At 39.9% G+C, this 22,786-nt stretch overlaps 1 protein-coding gene across 2 annotated transcripts in view; it reads right to left on the reverse strand.

The window, feature by feature from the left end:
- Positions 1-6,918: 6,918 nt before the first annotated feature.
- The window catches only part of LRIG3 (leucine rich repeats and immunoglobulin like domains 3), a 49,211-nt gene continuing 33,343 nt past the window's right edge, over positions 6,919-22,786 (reverse strand). Inside the window, exons 9-19 of one of the 2 annotated variants that reach the window (XM_049625873.1) lie at positions 21,950-22,030; positions 20,979-21,050; positions 18,512-18,583; positions 17,850-18,013; positions 15,221-15,541; positions 13,401-13,682; positions 11,975-12,427; positions 11,054-11,212; positions 9,090-9,233; positions 8,721-8,996; positions 6,919-7,498 (exon numbers count right to left, since the gene is read on the reverse strand). In XM_049625873.1, coding sequence (XP_049481830.1) covers positions 7,254-7,498; positions 8,721-8,996; positions 9,090-9,233; positions 11,054-11,212; positions 11,975-12,427; positions 13,401-13,682; positions 15,221-15,541; positions 17,850-18,013; positions 18,512-18,583; positions 20,979-21,050; positions 21,950-22,030 — 2,269 coding nt within the window. In that variant the 3' untranslated portion in view covers positions 6,919-7,253. The remainder of the gene's footprint in view (positions 7,499-8,720; positions 8,997-9,089; positions 9,234-11,053; positions 11,213-11,974; positions 12,428-13,400; positions 13,683-15,220; positions 15,542-17,849; positions 18,014-18,511; positions 18,584-20,978; positions 21,051-21,949; positions 22,031-22,786) is intronic. The other variant, XM_049625874.1, reaches the window with a different exon arrangement.

The following is a 22,786-nucleotide window of genomic DNA, read 5'->3' on the forward strand; positions in this document are numbered from 1 at the left end:
TCAGTTGAATTTGAGCAAATTCCTGTCTCTCAGATTGAAGAGGAATTGTGCTTTTGAGAAGTTTGAGAAAAAATGGGTGAGAAGATAACGTACAGGTGAGGCTAAGGGAATATAAATATTGCTTTACAGGACACATATAACCATTTTTATATATTGAGAGCAAAGAGATTAAGCCAGAGGGGTGGCAACATTTCTCTCCAGCTACATCTCACATACATTTCCTTTAACACAGGGCCACTCACTGGTCCCTGAACAGCCCTGTACCTTCACCTGTACTTTGATATCGGTACTGTTTCCAGGGACTAAAATTTCCTTTCCCTTTTTTGCCACTTCTTACTCATCCCTTTAGATTTAGCTCAAATATGCCCTCCTTTGTTAAATCCTCTCTGACTCTCCCAGGAGAACCAAACCCTCGATCCATTGTATTCATTGGGTTTGTAAATAAGTCTGTTCTTCTGTAACAAGATAAATGTTATTTATACATGGAATTATATATGCCATTTCTAGGTATGAGTCTAGCCATGGATTTCTCCTCCTTAGTATAAGTCATATTTTCCTGCTTCTTTACAGACCTGGTAATTTTTGTATTATTGTATCAAATATTATGAATTTAAACTTGAGTGCTGTGTGTTTTGGTATTTCTATAAATATTCTTGAGCTTTGTTTTCAAAGACATATAAGTAACTTTGAAATAGCTTGACTCTTTTGAATCTTCATAGTTTTTAGGTGGGACCAGAGCAGTCTTTAGGGCTAATTTTGCCCCATTACTAAGGCAATGTCCTGGGTAGTCTACCTGATGCCCACTGAATTATGAAGTTTTACACTCCAGTTAGTAGGACCAACTACTGCCCCTGTGGGAACTTCGGAAATGTTCCTTCTAATTCTTTTCCTGGCCTTGGGTTGTTGCCTCACACACATGTGCTAATGGGTATCCAACTAAAGACTCAAGGGGAACCTGTGCAGATCTCTGAAATTGTCTGTGTAGTTTTCTCCTATGTAGTACCCTACACTCCCAACTCTCTTTCACTCAGATAGATGGTTGGACTCCAGTTGGTCCCCTCTTCCAATGCCATAGCCTGGTATTAGAGGGCTCACCTTATTAATTTTTATTTCCTTGGGGATCATTGCCTTGTGATTCCCAATGTCTAATGTCTGAAAATGACTGTTTGAACAATCATGTTTCAATGAGGAAAAGAATGGGAAGCTAGGAGCTGGGAGATTTCAGATTAAAAAAATAAATATCAACAGTGAAGTTTTTAAAGTTATACATGCATAGCCATAAAATTTAGTCATTACTGATTAAATTCTAACTTTTTATCACCATGATATTTTGCATAGATTTAATGGCTTCTCCTTCCCTATATAGCTGTTATTATTCGCATAGAGCTTCTTGGGTATTAGCATCCACGTAATATGATATGTGAATTATAAAGCCATTCAAAAGGAGCTACACTGTGTAGGCAACAGGTTTTTTCTTCTTCTCCTGGTTGTGATAAGCTTATAACTACTTGTGTTCCGAGAAAGGCAAATCACATCCACTATTGATTATATTAATATCTACTTTTATTGAGAATTTTACCATAAGAAAATCATCACTGTTTTATCAGGGTGTGACCTCCTGAAAAGAAGAGTCCTTCAGTGATCCAGGCCATGTCTCATTGACTTTTGATATCCCAAGAGTCTGTCACATTGCTGGTACTCACGTGTTGTTAAGACGTGTTGTTAAGAGACCTTGAAACACAGTTGCAAAAATCTGTATGACCAAATACACTCAATAAGCCTCCTTTAAAAGTATATCCATGGTTGAGGTGGAAAGAGAGGACATTGTAACAGTGGTGGGAGGTACCACTGCAAGAGGATGCTCAGTAAACGCTAGCAGGGTCGAGGACTTAGTGACCTGCCACAACAGAACCCAAGTCCTGGCATCTATGTTAGGGCTGGTCATTGAGGCCAAGCTGTTCATTTTTAAAAGGGAGCTTGATAAATTAATGAAGAACAAAGTCAATGAGCATCTTGGGCTGTTCTTCATATTAAAATATGATTTTAAGCAGGGGCAGGACAAGCTGTTATAAATACACCCCAAATGCCATGTTCAAGTGCAATAAGCACTTTTTTCCTCACTTATGTTGCTAGTCTTCAAAGCAAATATCCCAGGTTGGTGGGGAGACCGTATTCCATTCAGCCATTCAGAGACCCAGTCTCTCCTACAGGTGAAGTCAAGGAAGAGCAGCTCTCGGCTATGGCTTTCCAATCAGACAGCTGCAGGAAAAGGACATGGATGGGTGCTTGTAAGTAAAGGTTGTGTGTCCAGGCTTTCTACTTCTGTTCACATTCCACTGGGGGGAAAAGTCACACAGCGATAGACACACCTAAATGCAAGGTGACTGAGAAATATATAGTAGCTGGGCAGCCATATGTGCAGTTCCTACCCAAATAAAAATCTGTTGACACACCTGGCCACCTGTTTACTTTTAGTAAACTGAACAGGAAATTATTTTCCTGCTGACTGCTGGACCAAATCATCTGGTGATTGTTTGAAAAAGAAACAAAGATCTTTTGACTTCCTTTAGTTCTTTCTAGAAGGCGTCCTACTGACACACAGGTTAACTGTTCTTAGTATTTTTCATACAATGACATCACAGCTGGCTTTGTAACTAACAGCTTCCTGTGTTACTCTCATGACAGTTCATATGAAGTTCTATGGGAAAACATTGCTACGTGTGGGGCAAAAAGAAAAAGCTTGCTTTTCAAGGAGCCTCTGGATTCGAACAGAAGAAAAATAAACATTTCAGGACAATAATCTTTTCGTATGTCTAGGAGTTTCTTTGGGGAAAAATATGAGTATTTAAAATATTTAATATTTAATAGCCCAAGCATCTAAGATAGCACCTAAGAGTACTCAAAAAAAAGTTTGCAAAAAAAATGAGAAAATACACACAAGGACAAGAGTGTTGTTGTCAAATTTCAACTTTAGGCTGTACATGTGTCAATATAAACCACAGAGGTGCATAGGGGTTGGTCAGGGGTACTGTACTGTTCTCTGAAAAGCTGGGAGTAGGGGGTTGCAAAGCGGGTACGGTTTGAAGGGTCGGCTGGATCTATGAGTGAAAGATCTTATACACCATAAATGGGATTTAAAGCTTAGCCATCAATGGTTTTTAAACAGGAAAGTGACCAATTCAGATCTAGTTTAGAAAACTAATTTTGTGAAACAATGAATCGGGTAGGAGAGAGACAAAGGACAAAAGACAGATGAGGGTCTGAACTTGGCAGTGGCAATGGGCTAAGAGGGAAGGCATAAACCATCTTGAGGACATTCAGGTGCAAAATCAATAGGAGTGGTGATTACTGATGATTAAACATGGAAAGGAGTACCAGAAATGAAATTGTTCTGGGATGCAGGTGGGAAACCTGGATAATCAACTTGTTCTAGGACACGCTGAGTGAAGTGCATTTAACACTTGTAGATAGTTCCATTAAAATTACAAAGTTAGTTAAAAAATAGCTACAGGGGCCAAAGCTATTTAATGCAAGGTATTATAAGTATTTATGAACCTGCTTCCTGTCCCTCTGATTAATTAGGACAAGGATCATTTTACTCATTTCTCTATCACTGATTCAAAATATACATACAACTAAGTATATAAGAAATGTCTGACAGCTGAGAGTGTGTTATCAAATTTCCACTCTGAGCTGTAGATAGATCAAAACAAAACCATATGCAGAAATATCACAGTAACTACCAAAACAATGACAATCTCATGAAGGCATTAGGTGTTATGTTTAAACAGGATTAAAAAAAAAAGTTTACTTGTTAAAAGCTAAAATCAACCATAAAACCCAACAGAGATACATGAAAATTATAGAAATCCGAGAGTGAAATTGTAACAATTGTGGATTGCTTTGCCTTATTAAGATGTATTCTTAAAAATTCTTTAAAACATGTAATTCTAATAAAAGGCTACATGCAAATACTGATTATAATTTCTTATGCTCATGGATATCAATCAACATATGGGAGGATACAGAATTCGGACCCTAGACACTAAAACCGGTAGAAATGATAATTATCTTGAAATTTTTACAATAGAGAGATTTGGGGAAACTGTATACATTTCAATCTATAATATAGATTTTCATGTTTTTTAATCTCAGTAATACATCTCAAGTTAAATCAAACATCTTTATTAAAAGACACCAATTATCAGATTTCTCAAAAAAAACAAAAACAAAAACAAACCAAATGGTCCCAAATATTGGGATCAATATTTCTCTGTTAAAAGACTTTCTTTTTATACATTAGTTTAAAAAGTGCCTCATGGAAAAGGTAAGTTCTGGTAACTGGATATTTCTCAAATATTGAAATAATTCCAATTCATGAAGAAACCGTACCCCTCTTTGAAGACTCTAATAGTTTTTTTGGCAGGACGCTGAGCTATTCAATGTGTTCATGGAATGCAGTCTTAAAAAATAGTGAGTTCTAAATTATCCTATTACACAAGTCCAACCACTGCAGATTCCGAGAGTGGGAGGCACATAGCAGGCTCTCTGTGGTGACATTTAGTTCTCCTTCTTGAAAAATACCCCTGTAGCACATCTATTGTAATGTTGGTTATAACTTACTTCCTATCACATTAAATCAAAAGGACTAACACCCTTCAGGTGTGTACAAATAGCAATTCACTTTCCTTTTTGACATCAAGTTTTTAAAAATAGTACCATTGGCTTTATTCTGAGAAGTAATTTCTGGCTTCTGTTAAGAGGACTGTGAAAGTGAGTTGTAAACGTTCCACAGACTAGACATTACGAAATATTGCTGGGGCACCTGGGTGGCTGTTGGGTAAGTGTCCGACTTTGGCTCAGGTCATGAACTCACGGTTCCTGGGTTCGAGCCCTGAGTCGGGCTCTGTGGTGACAGCTCAGGGCCTGGAGCCTGCTTCGGATTCTGTGTCTCCCTCTCTCTCTGCTCCTCCCCTGCTCATACTCGGTCTCTCACAAAAATAAACATTAAAAAATTTTTTTTAATGTTGCCTGCCACAGTTATATAACCTTTATCTCCGAATATCTTAAAAAACAGGTTGAGATTACACACAGTAACGATGTTATCATTAGCACTGGTAATGAAGAAAACACTATGAAAGTGGCGTGAACATCTATTAAGACATGTTGTATGTGAATTAGTCTTTATCAGAAAGCACAGAAAGATTAAATTGAAAAATTTTAGGCATTATTTTTCATAAACTAAATGATTTGGTATTTATCTTTTTCTGAAGTCTGTATTATTCTAGGATATATTAATACTTACTAGATTCATTTTGTGATTATATACGTTCTTTTCCTGCAAATGTCAAAGAGAAATTGAGCTCCTGTTTTTCCACACAGCTAAAATTATCTGTAATCCATATATACACATAGAGTAAAAGGGAAAAATCATATTAAAGTAGAGTGAATATAATTTTTGAATTTCAAGTGTTAATGATTTAAACCTTTGTGGCTAAGTCCGGAAAAATGAAATCTGTTAAAAGAAGTTCTTAATCATTGAATAGGCCCCCATCAATGCTTGCAACACATCTGGCAATAATGAAGACAAGTTAGTAAGATTTTGAAAGTCTGGCAATATGATAAAGCCAAAGCATACAAAATCACTTCTCTGCACATAGTCACTGGTGTTCCAAGGAAGGATCAACTTCCTGTCCTAGACTCTGGTGTCTACATTAAAAGAAGAAAATCTTAACTACAGTCTGGGGTCGTTTCTGGCTCACAGACAGCAAAACCGGACACTCCCTAAGCAGGAAAACGTCACCACCCCCCCAACATATCCTCCGAGAAGAATCTGCTTTTCTAACACTTTAGTTCAAACACACTTTAGTTCAAAGGACTGACAATGGCATAAATTCACACCTTCATCAGGTTGGATTTTAAAGCTTAATGTGCTATGCATTAACTCTTCCCATATATATTTAACTATTCTTGGGCAAGAGGATTGGTCTTTAAACTATAGACGTAAACAAGAATTGCCTTTAAAAAATCCAATTTCATCACCTGAATTAGTAGACTTAAGTTTACTTCAAGTAATTGAAATAATGTCAATTTTAAAGATGACTATATTCATGTTTTGTGTGTATATACGCACCATGTAACGACATTTTCACTTAAATACTATTTAAAACAAATATTTTAAATAGTTTAAGTAACAGATTTGATACTCAGTTTTTACCAAAAGCAGGACAACCAAATTAGGAAAATATTTTAATTCTTTAGAATAGCTTAAAAGTACCTTTTTTATAAGAACTGCTCATCCAACACAAAATCAGTAAAAAATAGCCAAGATTTCTATCAGCATCCCACTATAACCTGGAACAGTAAATGAAAATCACCTCTGTTATAGCCACTTTAACTACAGAAATGTGCAGTAAACCATGCTCTTGTTATAATTAAAGGGATGGTAAATGTGAAACTATTTGGAAAAGCACAAGGCATCAGGCCACGTAAGGCATTATTATAATTAAAGAAACATGGCTTGAGCAGTGATTTAAGCAATGGTGGTTGCACTACATTATACCAGACTATACCAACAAATGTTTGTAAAGTTAGAAATAAATTAATACACTCGAATCTTTGTAGCTCTTTTTCGTTTACAATGTGCTTTTATATACACTAATCTGATTTGAGTTTGCATTACCTCAACTCTGTGTGATAGGCAGAATGGTCAGTTTTTGCTCATATTTTAATGTGCTAAGTAGAATTTCCTTCAATTTGGACGTGATAATATGAAATTATTAAGCCTAAAATGTGTTGAGAACAACAAAAACTGTAATTGTATAGATGGGGCTTAGGATCAAAATGACACATTTTATTAAATGCAATGTGCAAAATAAAATGAAGTGACCTCTATTCAAAAAAGGTACAAGACAGGTATTAATTAAAATGTTTTAGTACTCATTTTCAATAAAAAGAAATCTGGCATTATAAAAATACATAAAATAGTCATGGATTCATACCATTAATTTACATTAAGATTTTTTTTTTCACATAAAACAAAGTTAAAATAGTTTAAAAAGGTATCCTTATATGAAAGTTACTCCCAGTATAAAATTTTTTATAACTTTTTGTAATTTTGGTCCATCTGTATAAATAAGACATTTTATCCTTTTAAAATTCGTAACTCCATTTAAAAACATAGGATTCTCTCTCTTTTAAATAAAAGTCTGCTTGAGGTAGTATGTTAGAGCTCTTCTTTGCTCCTACTCAGTCTAGGTGTCCAAGTCATAAGACTGAAAATTTGGAGTCCTATGGTTTTCTAAGGTCTGTTGATAGGTACACGTGTGATTTTCTTGCTGAAAATCTGTCCTTTCTTTCCCATATTCCTCTGACTCAGAGTCCAAGTCTGGGGAAGAACGAGCTTTTAGGTGAAATGCTCTTGGCTGACAATCTGATGGCTGTCCAAAGCTTGAAAAAGCATCCAGGTGAGCTCTCTTCAGAGGCTTTCCAAATGTTCCTGAAAGAAAACAAAAAACAAAACAAAAAAGACCCCTTAACATATGGGTCCTTTGGCTAGTATGGATATTAAAACATTTTAAATGAAGGAGCATCTTACCCCGTGAGCACAAATAAGTGTTTTGTACAAGTCACTTATGGTTTCAGGTATATGTGCATCTGTGTTATGGAGAGAGAACTTACGGAACGGAGCTGAGGAATGAACACATATGTCCAATCATTGCATTTCATAACCTACAGTAATATTAATCACTGTGCAATGAAGTTCCCCAATGTAAGTTCTTCCAAATCCTAGCTTTGTTACTGAAGGGTCCACAATTCTCCATGAAGGAGATATGGATTGTTGGTTACAAGTAAATTGTGCCTAGATACAGAAACTTTCTCTCAAAATCATCCTTATGCCTTGCCCTTTCTTCTTCACTAACAAAATATTATTTGACTCAAATTCTTGTCGCAGTCATATAAAAGATATTTTCATTGTTAAAAGAAGGAATATAAGTAGTTACACTGTGACAAAACAAAATTTCTTAAAAGCTGGTAAACGGTTTTAAAATTCCATTTTTTAAAAACAAGATAATTTGTGGTTCATTTTCCCATATCCTCACTCAGTGAAAAGATGGCCTCAGTTCTATCCGTTGCTTGTCTGAAGCACTAGACCAAAAAACTCACAAATGAGTCTTGGCACTAGCCAGTGTCTACCACCACCAACTTGGGCTTTAAGGCTCTGACGGGCTCCTCCACCAAAGCAGTCCGGCTTGGCAGACGGGCAGATGTTGCCAAGCAGGACGCTGTCCACCCTCCGACCGTGGTCCAAGTGTGAGCACCACCAGACAGCCCAAACCACAATCATGCAGCGCGCACAACTCCACCCCAAAAGCTGCCGTAGCCCAAAACCACTTTTTCCACATGGCTGACAAATGGAGCTCCTAAGTCACTCCCCAAATTCTTGTCTTCTAGATGATGCCACACACAGTGTTAACCAGAAAGCTCCTAGGGCTTACTTACGGATTACATATATAATCAAGGAAAATCCCCCGTGGCTGACTCCGCCTTTAGAAACACGTGTACTAACTCACAGGATGTCATGACAACACCATTTCAACAACAACAACAACGACAAAACACTCTTCACAAGTTTGGCATCTGAGGCGCTCGCTGCTCTCCCACATACAACATGGAATGTGAGTCCTGAGTTAAGGGGTCTACTAAGTTAATAAACTCACCCATGAAAGAATTACTTGAAGCAACTGATGCTGGCTCTGGACTTAGACTGAAATCTAAAGAGGACTTGTTTAGACACAAACTTTTCATTCCGGGTCCTTCATTCTGAGAGTAAGTGGAGTTGATTAATTTCCTCACATGTGAAGGCCATCCTACATCACTGCCATTCTGTTCACAGGATTCTTCTGAAGGATAAGGACATGGGTAGCACTCCTTTTTCTTTATGTGACTGGGCTCACAGTGGTCCATTAAAGCTGTTCTCAGGTCAGGGCCACAGCCTTTCGAATTTGGGGACATTATCAGAAAGAGCCAGAGTTAGTGCTTCTGAAAATCTCTCCAGGAAACAGAACTCAGATAAGAAAGCCACATACCTGTATGATAGGCTTCAAAAGGATCGGAGCCACATACATTCCCCTTCAAATACACAGGGCCTGAGGATCCCAAAAAGGGACAAAGGAATGGATCCGTGGAAACTTCCACATCGGCTTCACTGCTATTGTCGATATTGCACGTTCCTTTAAAACAGACATCTCGGTCACCAAATGAATTTGATTCAAGTATCCTTCAACACTGTCTCCAGTTTTGGTATTTTTCCATTATTTAGAGATAAAAATTTTGGATAGAATGACATATAAAAGAAATAAATTGCAGAAATTTATAGCAGGAAATTTACTGAGGCCTATGGATTAGTAACTAACTAAATCTGTGCCATCTTACAGAAAGAGTCACTTGATTAACCATCATACGGACGTGTTCACCTGGGTGAGCCTCCCCGCCCGGCTTACGAGAGAAACTGATCCGTGTGTCTGCGTACAGCACCTAAAGCAGCCATGGTCTGAAACACATGATGGCATCAGCACTGCCCCCTTCCTCCATAATGTCACAGGTGAGCAGGATGAGGAAGGGGCCTTCAGCAAATGATCTCTGAATGCCCAGCTCAAAGATGAGCTCGGCCAAAAAAAAAAAAAAAAAAAAAAAATCCCTACTGTGAGTATCTGAGCCAAAAAACCCAGAAATGATATGCCAGTTAGCAGTGGCCACAGTAGAAGGAGGACAAGAGATGTGGTGCAGGTGAGAGATGCCATGATAGGCCATGTGCCTGAGAAGTAGGAACCGGGCAGTCTTCGAGAGAAGAGACTGTGCAGAATGTGATCAGTGATGCTGGTGGCCTCTGGAGCTGCTGACAGCACCAATCTCCAGCTCCGGCGCCCACGTGACACAGCATTATTGCGTTCCAGTTCTGTTGCTTTAAACTTTCATAAATGTCTCGGGTAAACCCTGCTACATTTGAACAAGCTTGGGCTTCTGCCCTTTGCAACCAAATGAGCCCAACCAGAACACCCACTTGGGTGTGCAAATCTTCTATCTCTAGACCGCTGCCTTGCCAAGCACTTTGTGATTATTTGTTGAAATTTTTGTCTCATCACTGACTACACTATGAGACTGAAAACAAGTATCTTCCCTCTTGACTACAGAGCCCACCACAGAGCAGATATTCAATAAATGCTTGTGGGACAAGATGGTAAAATGTTTGAAAAGAATGTCAATAGCTTTCACTTTTTGAGCCCTTTAGTATGTGCCAAGCACTATGCAGTTTTCCAGTATCATTTTAATTTCACAACAACCTAATAAGTACTATAGAAATGCCCAAGGATACACAGGGAGTAAGTGTCAGAAGTGGGTCTTGAACCAAGCCTGCGTGCTTGTCTTATGCTGCCTCCATGGTTATTCTTAAAACCACACAGTTCTTTTTTTAATGCTTATTTTTGACAGAAAGACAGAATGTGAGTGGGGAAGGGGCAGAGAGAGAGGAGACACAGAATCCAAAGCAGGTTCCAAGCTCTGAGCTGTCACCACAGAACCCAATGCAGGGCTCGAACCCAGGAACTGTGAGATCATGACCTGAGCTGAAGTTGGAAGTTGGAAGCCGAAGTTGGAAGCCGACTGAGCCACCCAGGTGCCCCAAAACCATACATTCTTAAAGAGTCAGAATTTGATTCCTCTCATTTGACTTTTAAGACCATACATGAAACCAGTTAACGTCATTTAAAAAAGGAGAACGTTCGGGGCCAAAGAGCATTTACGGTGTAAAGAAAATACTGTGTTGCATGGGGAAATTAAACTTTAGTTCTTCCACTGGTCTTCTATTATTATCAGAAACAAAGATTTTTCCAGTATTTAAGAGAACAGCATAAAAGTATTTAGTTTCAAGCTTTGCTAGTGATGCTAGGCCAGTTCCTGAATATATGAGTGTATCGATTTCTTGAACTGTACTTCAGCCTTCCATCAAATTATTTCAAAACAACTACAGCCCGTGTTCATTTTAAACACTTACCGTTACTGTCGTGTTGCGGTAAGAAAAATCCTCCTCCTGAAGAAGTGACGAACTGGTGGTGGCTTCCACTTTCTGAGGAGATGTACCCATCCTGCCTGTCGGCTAAGGTTCCCTGAGATGACAAATAACTAGGGATATCTGCTGGCAAGTTGGTCTCATCTACAATCCAACAACAGCACTCTGTTAACCCAGGATGACCGTACATACCCCACAGCCTTCCTTGATGAACAGTAAATACTGTTTGGGTTTCTGTACAAATCAAGTAAACCTCCTCCTGAAAACCCATCTTGATTGTATAGTATTTAGGTAAGGAAGATTAGGGCTTTCTGTCTGCTGCTCGGCAAGCACAAGCCCATTTTCTACTGATCTTCTACAGAATACCCCTCCCAAATTTCAAAAAATAAAGGCTTAGGAATTTTCATGGGATGTATCTAAGCTCTTGAATTAAGCTTGATTTCTGCCATTTTTCCAACTTAATATTTACCAGCAGAGGAGTCTGCACGTATTAGTCAAGTGACAGCCCCCTCCCACTAATAACAGGATCCTCCCCAGATGGCTGCACGCACATGACAAGACAAAGAACTACGTCAGCGTGTAAAGCTCACACCTGAAGGGCTGCTCCTGTTCTCCATCACCACCGTGTGAAAGAGTGAGTCTGTTTTACTCTGTGATTTGGGCTGTATCTCACAGCCAACAGGATATTCTGATGAGGTTTTAACAAAAAGGATTAATCTTTAAATGTCAGCTTTCTTTGGGGCTGAGGTGTTATTTTTAGCTAACCGTATTTCTGCAGCTTGCAACAAGTGAGTCACCCCTCTGCCATGGCCTCAGGATGTGAGACACACATTCTAGACGAAAATTACCATGGGACCACAAACACACATGACGACGGCCCCCTGTGCCAAGCTTCTGTTTACACACCTGTGTTGGTAATGCTGCAATCTTCGTTCCTCCGCCTTGTGTGGTATATGATGACCACCCACACGAGCGACGTGCCCACCACACAGCAAACCACTGCTATGATCACAACGCCCACGGTGGCCCATCCGTCGTCGTCTAACGACGAAGCGGTCATCTGAGGGGAGTCGCAGGTGGGAGTGGGGATCACACTGAGGCGCACGTTGCCTCTCTCAGTGCCAAGGGTATTAGACATTTCACACGTGTACTTCCCAGCATCGCTGACATCAGAGTCCACAATGATCAGCAGCTGATTGCCTGCTGCAAAAAAGTGCCTTTCGGTGACCACCAAGGGGCTGTCATCCTTGGTCCAGTTCAGTCTGGGAGGAGGGCTACCTCCAGCAATGCACTGCAGGACGGCCGTTTCTCCCTTGGTTACAGTTCGGTCCAACAGGGGACGCAGAAAGGATGGTGTCTCTGAAATGACAAGTTATGCTTTTAATCTAAATGAAATTAGGTTCTGCATATCATAAGACCCACTAGTTCAATTTACTAAAACTGGCACCTAACAATGTATTCTTCCACGTCTTAATGTGTACACTTCTTTAAGAGCCTAAATGTGTATACAACATTTGGGATTTCATTTCATTATTTGGCTGTCATTTATTGTGACACCTGTTAAGGATAATATTTACTATTTTTCAAATCTCAGCCTCTCTCACTCTTGGCAAGATTGGGAATTGTGGAAGAGGGGCAATGTGAAACATTTTAGACATTTCTTAGAAACAGAAGATATATAAAAATAATTTTAAGCAGGGGGATGTGTTGATGGAAGAAAGATTTCAGAATGTTTAAATGTTTTAAAGGGAAACTTTCTAGTGCTAGATGTCCAAACCTATATTTAAATTATGAAAGTATTTTTATTTTCTGGTATTCATAGGTTACTTTGCTCAACTCTTTCAAAGATACGCAGATGATTAACATATTCAAATGCTTAAAAAGCTCCCGTTGAGGCAAAAGGTAAAAGACAAACTCCTGATTTCCAGAATGGCAGGGCAGGCCACATAAAGAGAACAGGTCCTTCCCAATCTGCTCACATGTTTTTTTTTTCCTTACATAGTTTTTATAGTGTTAGGATTATTGGTAGAGACTGGGCAATGGGAAGAGGAGGGCAGAGGAAAAGGTGACTCCAAAAAGGGGAAGCTTCAAAGCATTTACTTTTCCCCTGCCCTCGGAACAGAAGAAGCAGATTCATCTCACTGGCCTCAGGCTAGAAGATGTAACGCACTCCCCACGTCGAGCTCCCAAGAAGCCATCTGCCCTCTCCAAGGGAAGGCAGTGTCTTATGGATTACCTCTCACCCTCACAACTTGGGACACTTAGGGCCTCTGGGGGAGCTAGTTATCTTTAAGATTAACTTACATCACGGAACCTGACAACAGCCACCTACCTAGGACAGTCAGAGTCGCATTTGCAGAAATGCTTCCTGCACTGTTCTGAGCTGTGCAGCTATAAACCCCGATGTCCTCTATCTTCACATCCACAATAAAGAACACATCGTCCTCAGGCATAACATGCATGCGTCTCTCCCTCGCAGCAGGGAAGTCTGTGCCCCCGTCCTTCTGCCAGGCTATCTGTGGGGCTGGATGCCCCAGGGCGGCACACTCCAGACGCGCCATTGCCCCAGCCCGGATGGTAAGGTCCATGGGGGTCTTGGTGAAGGAAGGAAGCACTGAAATCAGATAAAGAATATGGGCATCAGTGCTATGGAGTTTTAGCGGTTCATTTCCATCCTGGTTTTTTTTTTTAAGTACATACCTACCAATGCCCCTGACATAGTTAAGGCTGGTGTTATTTCTGATTGCAAGATAAGGAATGTAAAGCTGAGACGAAGAGATGCCCTCAAGGTTACACAGACACAGAAATGATGAAGTCAGGCTGAAACAACACAGGTCACCTGATGTTCAGAGTGAAGGTCTTTCTGCTATTTTCAAGATACTTCTCAGTTCCCTCAGTAATCATCTGTGAGATCTTGGGCAAATCAATTAATCTCTTTGTACGCTGACCACTCTCTCCTGGCTCCAACATTCTATGACTTTAGATATGTGTTTTGTCCTACAATTTTAAACTCAAAATTGTATGTGTCAGGCCTCAGCAACCATTTGTAGAATGGATACATTAATGTATCATGCAAGAAAATCTCCTACCACGGAAAGTACAAATGATTAAAGATAAAGTGGTAAGACTCCAGTCATAAAAATGTATACCAGCCACACAAAGTAATTATATATTTTTACTAACACTAGCTAATACTTACTGCCTTCAGTGAGCATTCACTGTATTCTAGGTATTCTGCTAAGTTCTCTGTACCAATTATTTTATTTAATGAAGATCACACCTCTCTGTAAGGTAGGTACCATTATTCCTAATTGAAAGATGTGGGGGGGAAAAGATGTGGAAATGGAGGCACAGAAAGGTTAAGTAACTTGCTAAGGGTTACACAGCTATAAGCACGAGTTGCAGGATTCCAACCCAGACCTCAGAATTAAAGGCGGTGTGCTCTAACAGCATACATCATGGCCTCCCCGCATCAGACTAATACATTGTTGGGGTGTCTGAGTGGCTCAGGTGGTTGAGTGTCTGACTCTTGATTTTGGCTCAGGCCATGATTCCAGGGTCGTAGGATTGAGATCCACATCAGGGTCAGCATGGAGCCTGCTTGGGATTCTCTCTCTCCCTCTGCCCCTCCTCTGCTTGCACGCACACTCTCCAAAAATTAAAAATGAAAAAAAATGGGGTGCCTGGGTGGCTCAGTTAAGCATTGAACTTTGGCTCAGGCCATGATCTCATGGTTTGTGAGTTCAGGCCCTGTATTGGGCTCTGTGCTAACAGCTCAGAGCCTGGAGCCTGCTTCGGATTCTGTGTCTCCCTCTCCCCCCCCCCCCCCCCCCCACCCCGCTCGCACTCTGTGTCTCTCTCTCTTTCAAAAATAAATAAACATTGCAAAAAATTAAAAAAAAAAAGACTAATACATTGTGAACTCCCAGGAGAGCAAAGAGTGTCTGATTCACTCCTGTGTTACCCACCACAATGGGGTCCTCGACACAATAACTGCTTGTGTAGATGCAGCAGAAAAATCTCTTAATTTTGTAGAGAGGCAGAGAAGGGAAGGGTTAGGTGGGAAACTGAGCAGAAGACAGGGTCAGGAGTAAGAGAAAACCAAATCTAAAAGGCGTCTTTAAATGCAAAAGGAAAAGTCAGATCACATACTATTTACTGTGAGCTTGGCTTTGACAGAGTAGGATGAGCCAAAGTGATTGGAGATGACACACTGATATCTCCCCTCACTGGTGAATTCCACGCTGCGCAGCCGGAGAATGGTGGTGTACTCCATCACCTCGCCGCCTTGGGCCCGCAGGTGTGCGTAATTTTCCATTTCAGCATCATGCAGTAGTTCATTGTCTTTTTTCCAAGCAAAAGTCATCGGGGAATCACTGCTGCTGGCAGCCGAGCAGATAAAACTCAAATTGGAACCTTTTATTGCCGACTGTGTTTCTGGCTGAACCGTGATCTGGGGTTTAGGAAAATCATCTGTTCAAAATGGAGAGGAGAAAACAAAACAATTTTAAGGCTTGAGAGTCCAAAAGCTACTCACTTTTTAATACCAAGAAACCTAAAACAAATGAGGGCTTAGGTTTTACCCTTTGTGTATGTTTCACAAATGGACTAACAGTCCTAGTGTTGAAATGATGGCCTGGGAGAGTGTTTATCAACTAATTTGTTCACTTCAAAGAGAGACAAACTTATTTATCAGTCACTAACTGAGAGGAGACTGCTATTTTGGAAGATAGGTTATCCTAGGCCCCTTATGCTTTTTTCATACAGATACAAGAAGAAATCAGTTATGGAACTTCCAGGCTCAGAGATCATACTTAAATGCTACTTGTTTTGGGGAAGTGTGATTTTTTTCCATGTTACCCATGAGTAAGCAGCAGGGAAATTAAGAAATCACTATCACTAAAGAGCAATTAACACCCCATTTACCAAAGACAGAACCCATATTAAAAAGCAGTAATTTTTAGATACAGCAGAAAAAGATAATCCTGCAGTGAAAGAAAAAGCATCTTTCAAACTTCCTGTGAGACCCTGGCTTCAGCCTGGGGTTTCGGGTGGACAATCAATCAGGCCGCTGTGCTACACTGTTGGAGCTACATTATAATTAGAGCTGAGCAACTCTTTCATTCCAAACAGCTATTTTTAGTTCTCTGTTACTTTTTGGAAAAGTTACCTTCTTGAACTGCAGTTTCTTGGAGATGGTCTAGACCCAGAAGGAAAACAGCTTAGAAATACTGAAATGTATTATTTGGGTGCTCTAGAAAAACAACTCGTGTGTGTGTGTGTGTGTGTGTGTGTGTGTGTGTGTGTGAGAGTGTGAGTGTGTGTGTGTGTGTGTGTGAGAGAGAGAGAGAGAGAGAGAGAGAGAGAGAGAGAGAGAGAATGATTATGTGTGCCTCTGTGTCTGCACGTGCGTGAATGGGGTGTGGGAATGTTCTGATAACTCCAATGCTGCACACTTCCAATACCATGCTGTAATCAGGATGGTTTCTTCTTCCGTGGAATTATTCTAAAATTCTCATCTGGTATATCAATGTTTAGATCCACAATGGAAGGAGTGACAGAAAAATCTAAGGACACCATATGTACATCTCAAAGTAATCGCGTTCCTATCTTGAGACTAGAGAACTGTGAAATAAGCACCATGGGAAAGGTATGGCTCAGGCCCTTCTAGATGAGTGCCAAAAGCTTATTTAGATCCAAAAGCTACATCAGACATTTTATTTCCAGAAACCGTTGGCACTGTTTAATGCTGCAACCTAAAAAAATATATTTTTCTTGTACTTGACTAAACAATCGTAGGCAAAGCAGTTTCAAATAAATTTTTAAAGGCCAATGTAAAATTAGGTTCTGTAATATCTTAACACACATGCTAAAATTTAAGCACAAGTCGATTTCGTGTTCTATGTGCACATTTATTTTTACAAAGGTCTCCATGGTGGTGAATAGTAAACAGCAGTGTGGTGTGGTAGACAGAAGCCTGCACCAGGGAGATGAGAACCTGGGTTTTGATCCGATCTGCTGACTAGCAATGTGAAGTGTGAGATTTCTGACACTGAGATTCTTAGATGCTATGACAATGGACCTTACATTTATTTATAATCAATTCAAACTTTCTACTCCTTATAGTGTTTTACCCACCAGGAGCAAAATTGTTAACGGCCCATCAATCATAAGCAGATAATTTTTCTCTTTCTACTCTTAATACACAGCATTTACACAGGGGTTAGTTCAGCCTCTCAACAACCCCACGGTTGGGAAGGGAAGTCCACAGAGTTCCCATTTCACGGACACAGAGATTGAGATTTAGGGAAGCAGGAGGACTGCCCCTGTCCTTCAATTCTCCCAAGATCCAATGTCCTACTCTTCCCATCAAACCACCCTGATGTCAAAACAATGACATTTTGGAAAACTCTCATCTGTAACATTAAAATCATCACTATAGATCCATTTACATCTACCTCAGCAGACACGGAAGCTTCATTAAGAGAACAGAAGCTTAGGGGGCGCCATTAGGGATGGCCCAGTCTGTTAAGCATCTGACTTCAGCTCAGGTCATGATCTCACAGTTCATGAGTTTGAGCCCTGCGTCGGGCTCTGTGCTGACAGCTCAGAGCCTAGAGTCTGCTTCAGATTCAGTGTCTTCCTCTTTCTCTCTGCCCCTCCCCCACTTGCACTCTTTCTCAAAATAAATAAACATTAAAAAAAAGAGGGAACATAAGCTTATTCAAAACCATTAGCTGGAGGGAAAAAGAAGGAATGCAGAGGCAACAGGTACACTCACCACACACAAAGCCATCTGGGCTAACAGCGAAAATACTTCTTCCTTTGAGCAGCTGAGGATGGGCACAACTGGCATTTACAAAGCTCTGAAAGTTGTTTTCTGCCACCCACTGTGGGAGCCATTTTAGCTGGCAATCGCACAAAAGGCTTGATGTATTTAAATGCCTGAGGAGAGTAATTATGTTCAATTTGTTTTATATGAAATGCAGATTCTACAAGTAAACTAACTCAAGTAAATAGTAACAAAGCAATGAATGTGGAAACCAAATACACCCTATGAAATAAATATTCTCTAGTCCACCTTAAAATGTAAGAAATGTATTAGCACCATATTGTTTGTTCTTACCGACCTGCTGAGGGAGAGGGGCTGATGATATATCAAAAATCTCTCACTACTGAAGACCTGTTACTGGGATATTCATTGCCCTGCATTAGGTCCCAAAAATGTAAATTGTAAATTCCTAACAGAAACAAAAAGATACTCCTCTTTTTGACCAAAGGAACAAATAACCAATTCCCTTTGCTTTCTGGTATAAAAATTAAGTAATGCTGAGAACGTGCTAGACACTTTTCATAGACACGTGATCTAGGATGACATACCTCATGAGAGCTCCCCCCACCATGTTTTATTTGAAACCCTTGGAAGAAAAAAGAAAAGCTTACAATTGCTGAAGTTTCTTCATCTGTGAAAATGCATTGCCTTGTAACGACATGATTGCGTTGTCACTCAAATCTCTGAAAACAAATCAAATACATTAGAGCGAATTATGGTCACTGCATGCCTCAGGGAAAGGCTGGGCCCACACTCCTCACCCCATTCACCGAACTACTCCATGCGCTAAAATATATAAACCATGCAACTCCAGAAGAACACAAGAAACTTAGATCAAAGAACAAGAATATCTATTTGTATCAGAGGTAGGTTCTGTTATAGTAAAAGAGATTTGCTTTATATCATTATGTACAGGTTATTTGACTCCTAAGGGCCTAAGCTGTTCTACTGTATTTTTTTAAATAGTTATATGGCTTGTTCTGCTGTGATACTTTATTGTTTCTCATTATTCAAGTTAGTAACTTGAGAAGTTAGAACTTCAGAAGTTACTGAGAGTAACTTTTAAATACAGAACTAAAATTCTTCATAGTTATCCTTTTTAAAAAACCCATCATGCATCAAATCCTTTCTATGACATGCACTGGGTTAAATGATTTAACATTTACTCCTCACAGCAACCCAAAAGAAGATGGTTTTACTACCTTGTTCAGCATGACAGGCACAGCTAAGATGCAAACTCCATTAGTTTCAATTTCAAAACCTATGCTCTTAGTAGCCCATTCTGCAACACACATGTATGTCACTGCTAAAGACAGTACGGTGTTCAGACGAGATGTACTTGCCGTAACACACTCTGGGAAATGCATTAGTAAAACCAGAGAATATTCGAGGCTGACTTTATTTGTAACTAGTACCTACAAGCAGTCTGAATTAAAGCACTCTCCACAATGATTACTACTCTGGTTTTCTTTACAGGTCAGAGTGTACAAAAAGGATTTTGAATGAGATGAGGGGCAAGAGAGGACAGAGTGAAGGTACCAAACATGGGCAGAGAAAGAGGCTGGGAGAGTCAAGGTTTAGAAAGCTAAAGCCGAGGTCAATACTCCACTGATCCACTAATTCCACTTTCCCAGAAATGGAATGGGTCAGATGACAAACCCTTTTGGCTAGTTTCCCTCTGAAAGTAATTTGTTTCAAGAAGTCCAGCAACACTGGCCTGCCCTTCCAAATTCTGCAATGCAGAATCACCCTCCTCCAGCCCGAACTGTTTCTGTTGGTGTGGCTAGCCATCCAAACCTCCCTCAAACTAACAAGTGAGTCAAAAGACAACAAGGTGGTCGTGGATAATGGTGAAATCTTCCCTCTTGATACGCAGTGCAAACACAGGTACAACCAAATGTGTATTGTAAATCAGACCATCTTTTGTCGAAGTTAATAGTTATTAAAACTTTTGGCTACAAACATTCCCTAACAGAGTGGAGACATTTAGTATCACTTTGTACTTTTGCTGGACAAGTATAAAACACAGATCCAGTTGTAAGAAGCTGGTCGGTTCAAGCTCATGCAGGTTTTGACTCCTACCAAGGTTGGCTAGCTTGCCCTCCTAGTGGCTGGAAATATCCGAGTCCCTGAATGTCATTTCAAAACTGTGTGCCAGGAGTTGCTAAGAGGGGGTGGTGCAGAGCTCGTGGAGGTGAGAGCTGCTCGGCACAGGGACGCCTACGGCAGAGGCAGCCCCGGTTTGAGTCCTACTTCTGTCAATTGCTAGCCGATGGACTGGTAGCAAAATGGAAAAAGAGAAAGAACAAAGGTGGAAAATGGACTGTCTGCTTTACAATTAACCACAACAACAAACTACTAAAAGCCTCCCAGTAGTGCTACTAGTCTCCTAATGTTATGCCTGACGACTGCGGGGAGTGGTCTTTGTATCTTTAAAATTCAAGTCACCATCTTAACTGTTCGATGGAATCAATGGACACTCTGGACTTCCATTTCTTCACTTCAAAATAAAGGTAGTAATAGCTATTGAATAGTTTTTCCTTTTTTAGAGATGGAGTGCAAGCAAGGGAGAGGGGCACAGGCAGAGACAGAATGTTAAAGCAGGCTCCACGCTCAGCGCTGAGCCCCATGTGGGGCTCGATCCCATGACCCAGAGATCACCTGAGCCAAAATCAAGAGTCAGACACTCAACCAACTGGGCCACCCAGGTGCCCCTGAATAGTTTTCTCATGAGGATTAAATGAGACTGTATATAAATACCTGGCACAATGCCTGACATGTATATACAATAAATGGTAGGTTTTTGAAAACTAAATATGTCACCGCTTGAGAAAAATAACTAAAAGAAAACCCAATAACGTGCAGCAATGTCCTCAAATGCAAAGGAAAATACATACCTATATACTGCCATGAAGATATAGATAGGTAGACAAATAGGTACAGGATAAGCAGATGTGTAAATATACTTTATGGTACAGAAAGGATGCCAACAAAATTACATTCTACTTCATCTTTCATGACACATAAGTAGATAACCATCTCAGATTCCTTTAGGGTAACTAAATTCCAGTCACTCACAGATGTTCTAATGCGTCCAAACCAGTAAAGGCTTTTTTGGTAATAGATCGAATCCGGTTCCCCTGGAGTATTCTGGGGAAAAAAAAAATTACATTGGAACAGTTAAAGCCAATTGGGGATGGAATTCTCATGAAAAAAATTGCTTTTAAAATCATTTGTGAATAATTCTATTCTCTTCAATTAAATAATGTATCCTGTAAAAATGTTATCCATGCCATCTATATCCGTAATACAGTTCAGCAGGGTCTCAAAGCATTCAGCAGAGAACTCAGCAAAAGTAGGTATTCAGTAAGTTACTCTGGCAGCTAAATTAAAGCAGTGATTTTGAAAGTCTTTTTAGGAAGAGGCAGAAACTTTCTTCCAAGTAAATGGTCTCAAAAACTATAATCAGTAAAGAAGATATAGTGGAGATCTTCTCTTTACCCTTCCTCCCCATGGACACTTTCATCATCCACAGAAGCTTAGGGCTATATGAAACTCAACCTGAAAACTTAAAACCCAGAATCTGGCCACCTTACAAGGCCACTTTAAGGCTAAATAGAAGCAGGTTTTCCTCCTCTAGGGCTTGGAACCTCCTGCAGTACTGTCAGTGGACACTGGGTCACTCCACTTAAAAACTGTGAGCAGAATACAACTCTGAAAGGTTCAAAATGGCGGACTTAGTAAGCATGTTAATTTTTATACGATGATAATCCCAAGAGCCTAAGCACTCAAAACAATTTAACACTCTTATCTAGATATTAAAATAAGTTACAACTCACCAAAGTGTTGAACAAAACCACCATCCCAAGGAAGAAAAGCTAATTAATACCCATCTTGTGTAACAATACTCATTTGGGAAAATGTCCAAGGGAAACAACCAGATATAAAGCCTCTAGTTCTAAACTCTTCCGAATGTGAACCTGTAGACTGGACCTCCAGTGAACGTGTAGGTCAGAGAGTGAGACAAACATGAAGCAAATCCCACTCACAGCCGCCTCAGTTTGTCAAGCCCAGAGAAAGCACCGTTCATGTCTTCAATAGTCCAGGAAATTTCATTGTTCTTCAGATCCCTAATTATTAAAAGAAACGTTACTGAAACCGGTACCAGATATTTAACACAAGATACAAACACTCCCCTTAGAGATATGCTCAAAAAGCTAAGATCACCGCCCAGATGGCATATAATTTGTAACGAATTCTTCATGATCCCTCACATCATCTCTACCCCTTTCAAAACAATACAAAATTTTCTCTCTCCCTGCCCTCCTCCCTCAACAACATTTTAAGTATTGCTGCCCAAAAATCAAGACAGTTGAACCTGTCCTATTAATTCCTCTATCAAGATGACTCAATTCTGAAAGACCTGAACATTCTGAAAAATACATTAAACTTTAAAACCACGGTTCCAACCACATTAGCAGGAGTTGGCCAAAGCACACAGCATGTCTTTCAATTATGTCATGCTTCAAATAGTGAATGGAGCAAAAATTTCTGACAGTGCAAAAACCAAAAACCCACTGCACAACATTAAAATGAACATTTCAGAGATATTTCAAAGGTCAATTAATCCAAAATTTTCTTTTCTCTTAGGAGATGGATTAAATCTGGATATAACTTGTATGATAAACAGACATCTTCCTTTGCTGCCCTTTGTAGATCTTTTCGCTCTGGGTAATTTCTAATCTGCATTTTTATAAAGAAAAATCAGTGGATTTACAATCGTTTCCCCTTTGAGCAGTTACCAACTTCCTGGAGATCCTGAGAAGGCTAAGTGTAATCACCAAACCAATCTGATCATTGTCCTTTTTAATCCCTCTAAGAAATAC

The sequence above is a fragment of the Panthera uncia genome, chromosome B4 (assembly GCF_023721935.1).
Source record: "Panthera uncia isolate 11264 chromosome B4, Puncia_PCG_1.0, whole genome shotgun sequence".
NCBI lineage: Eukaryota > Metazoa > Chordata > Mammalia > Carnivora > Felidae > Panthera > Panthera uncia.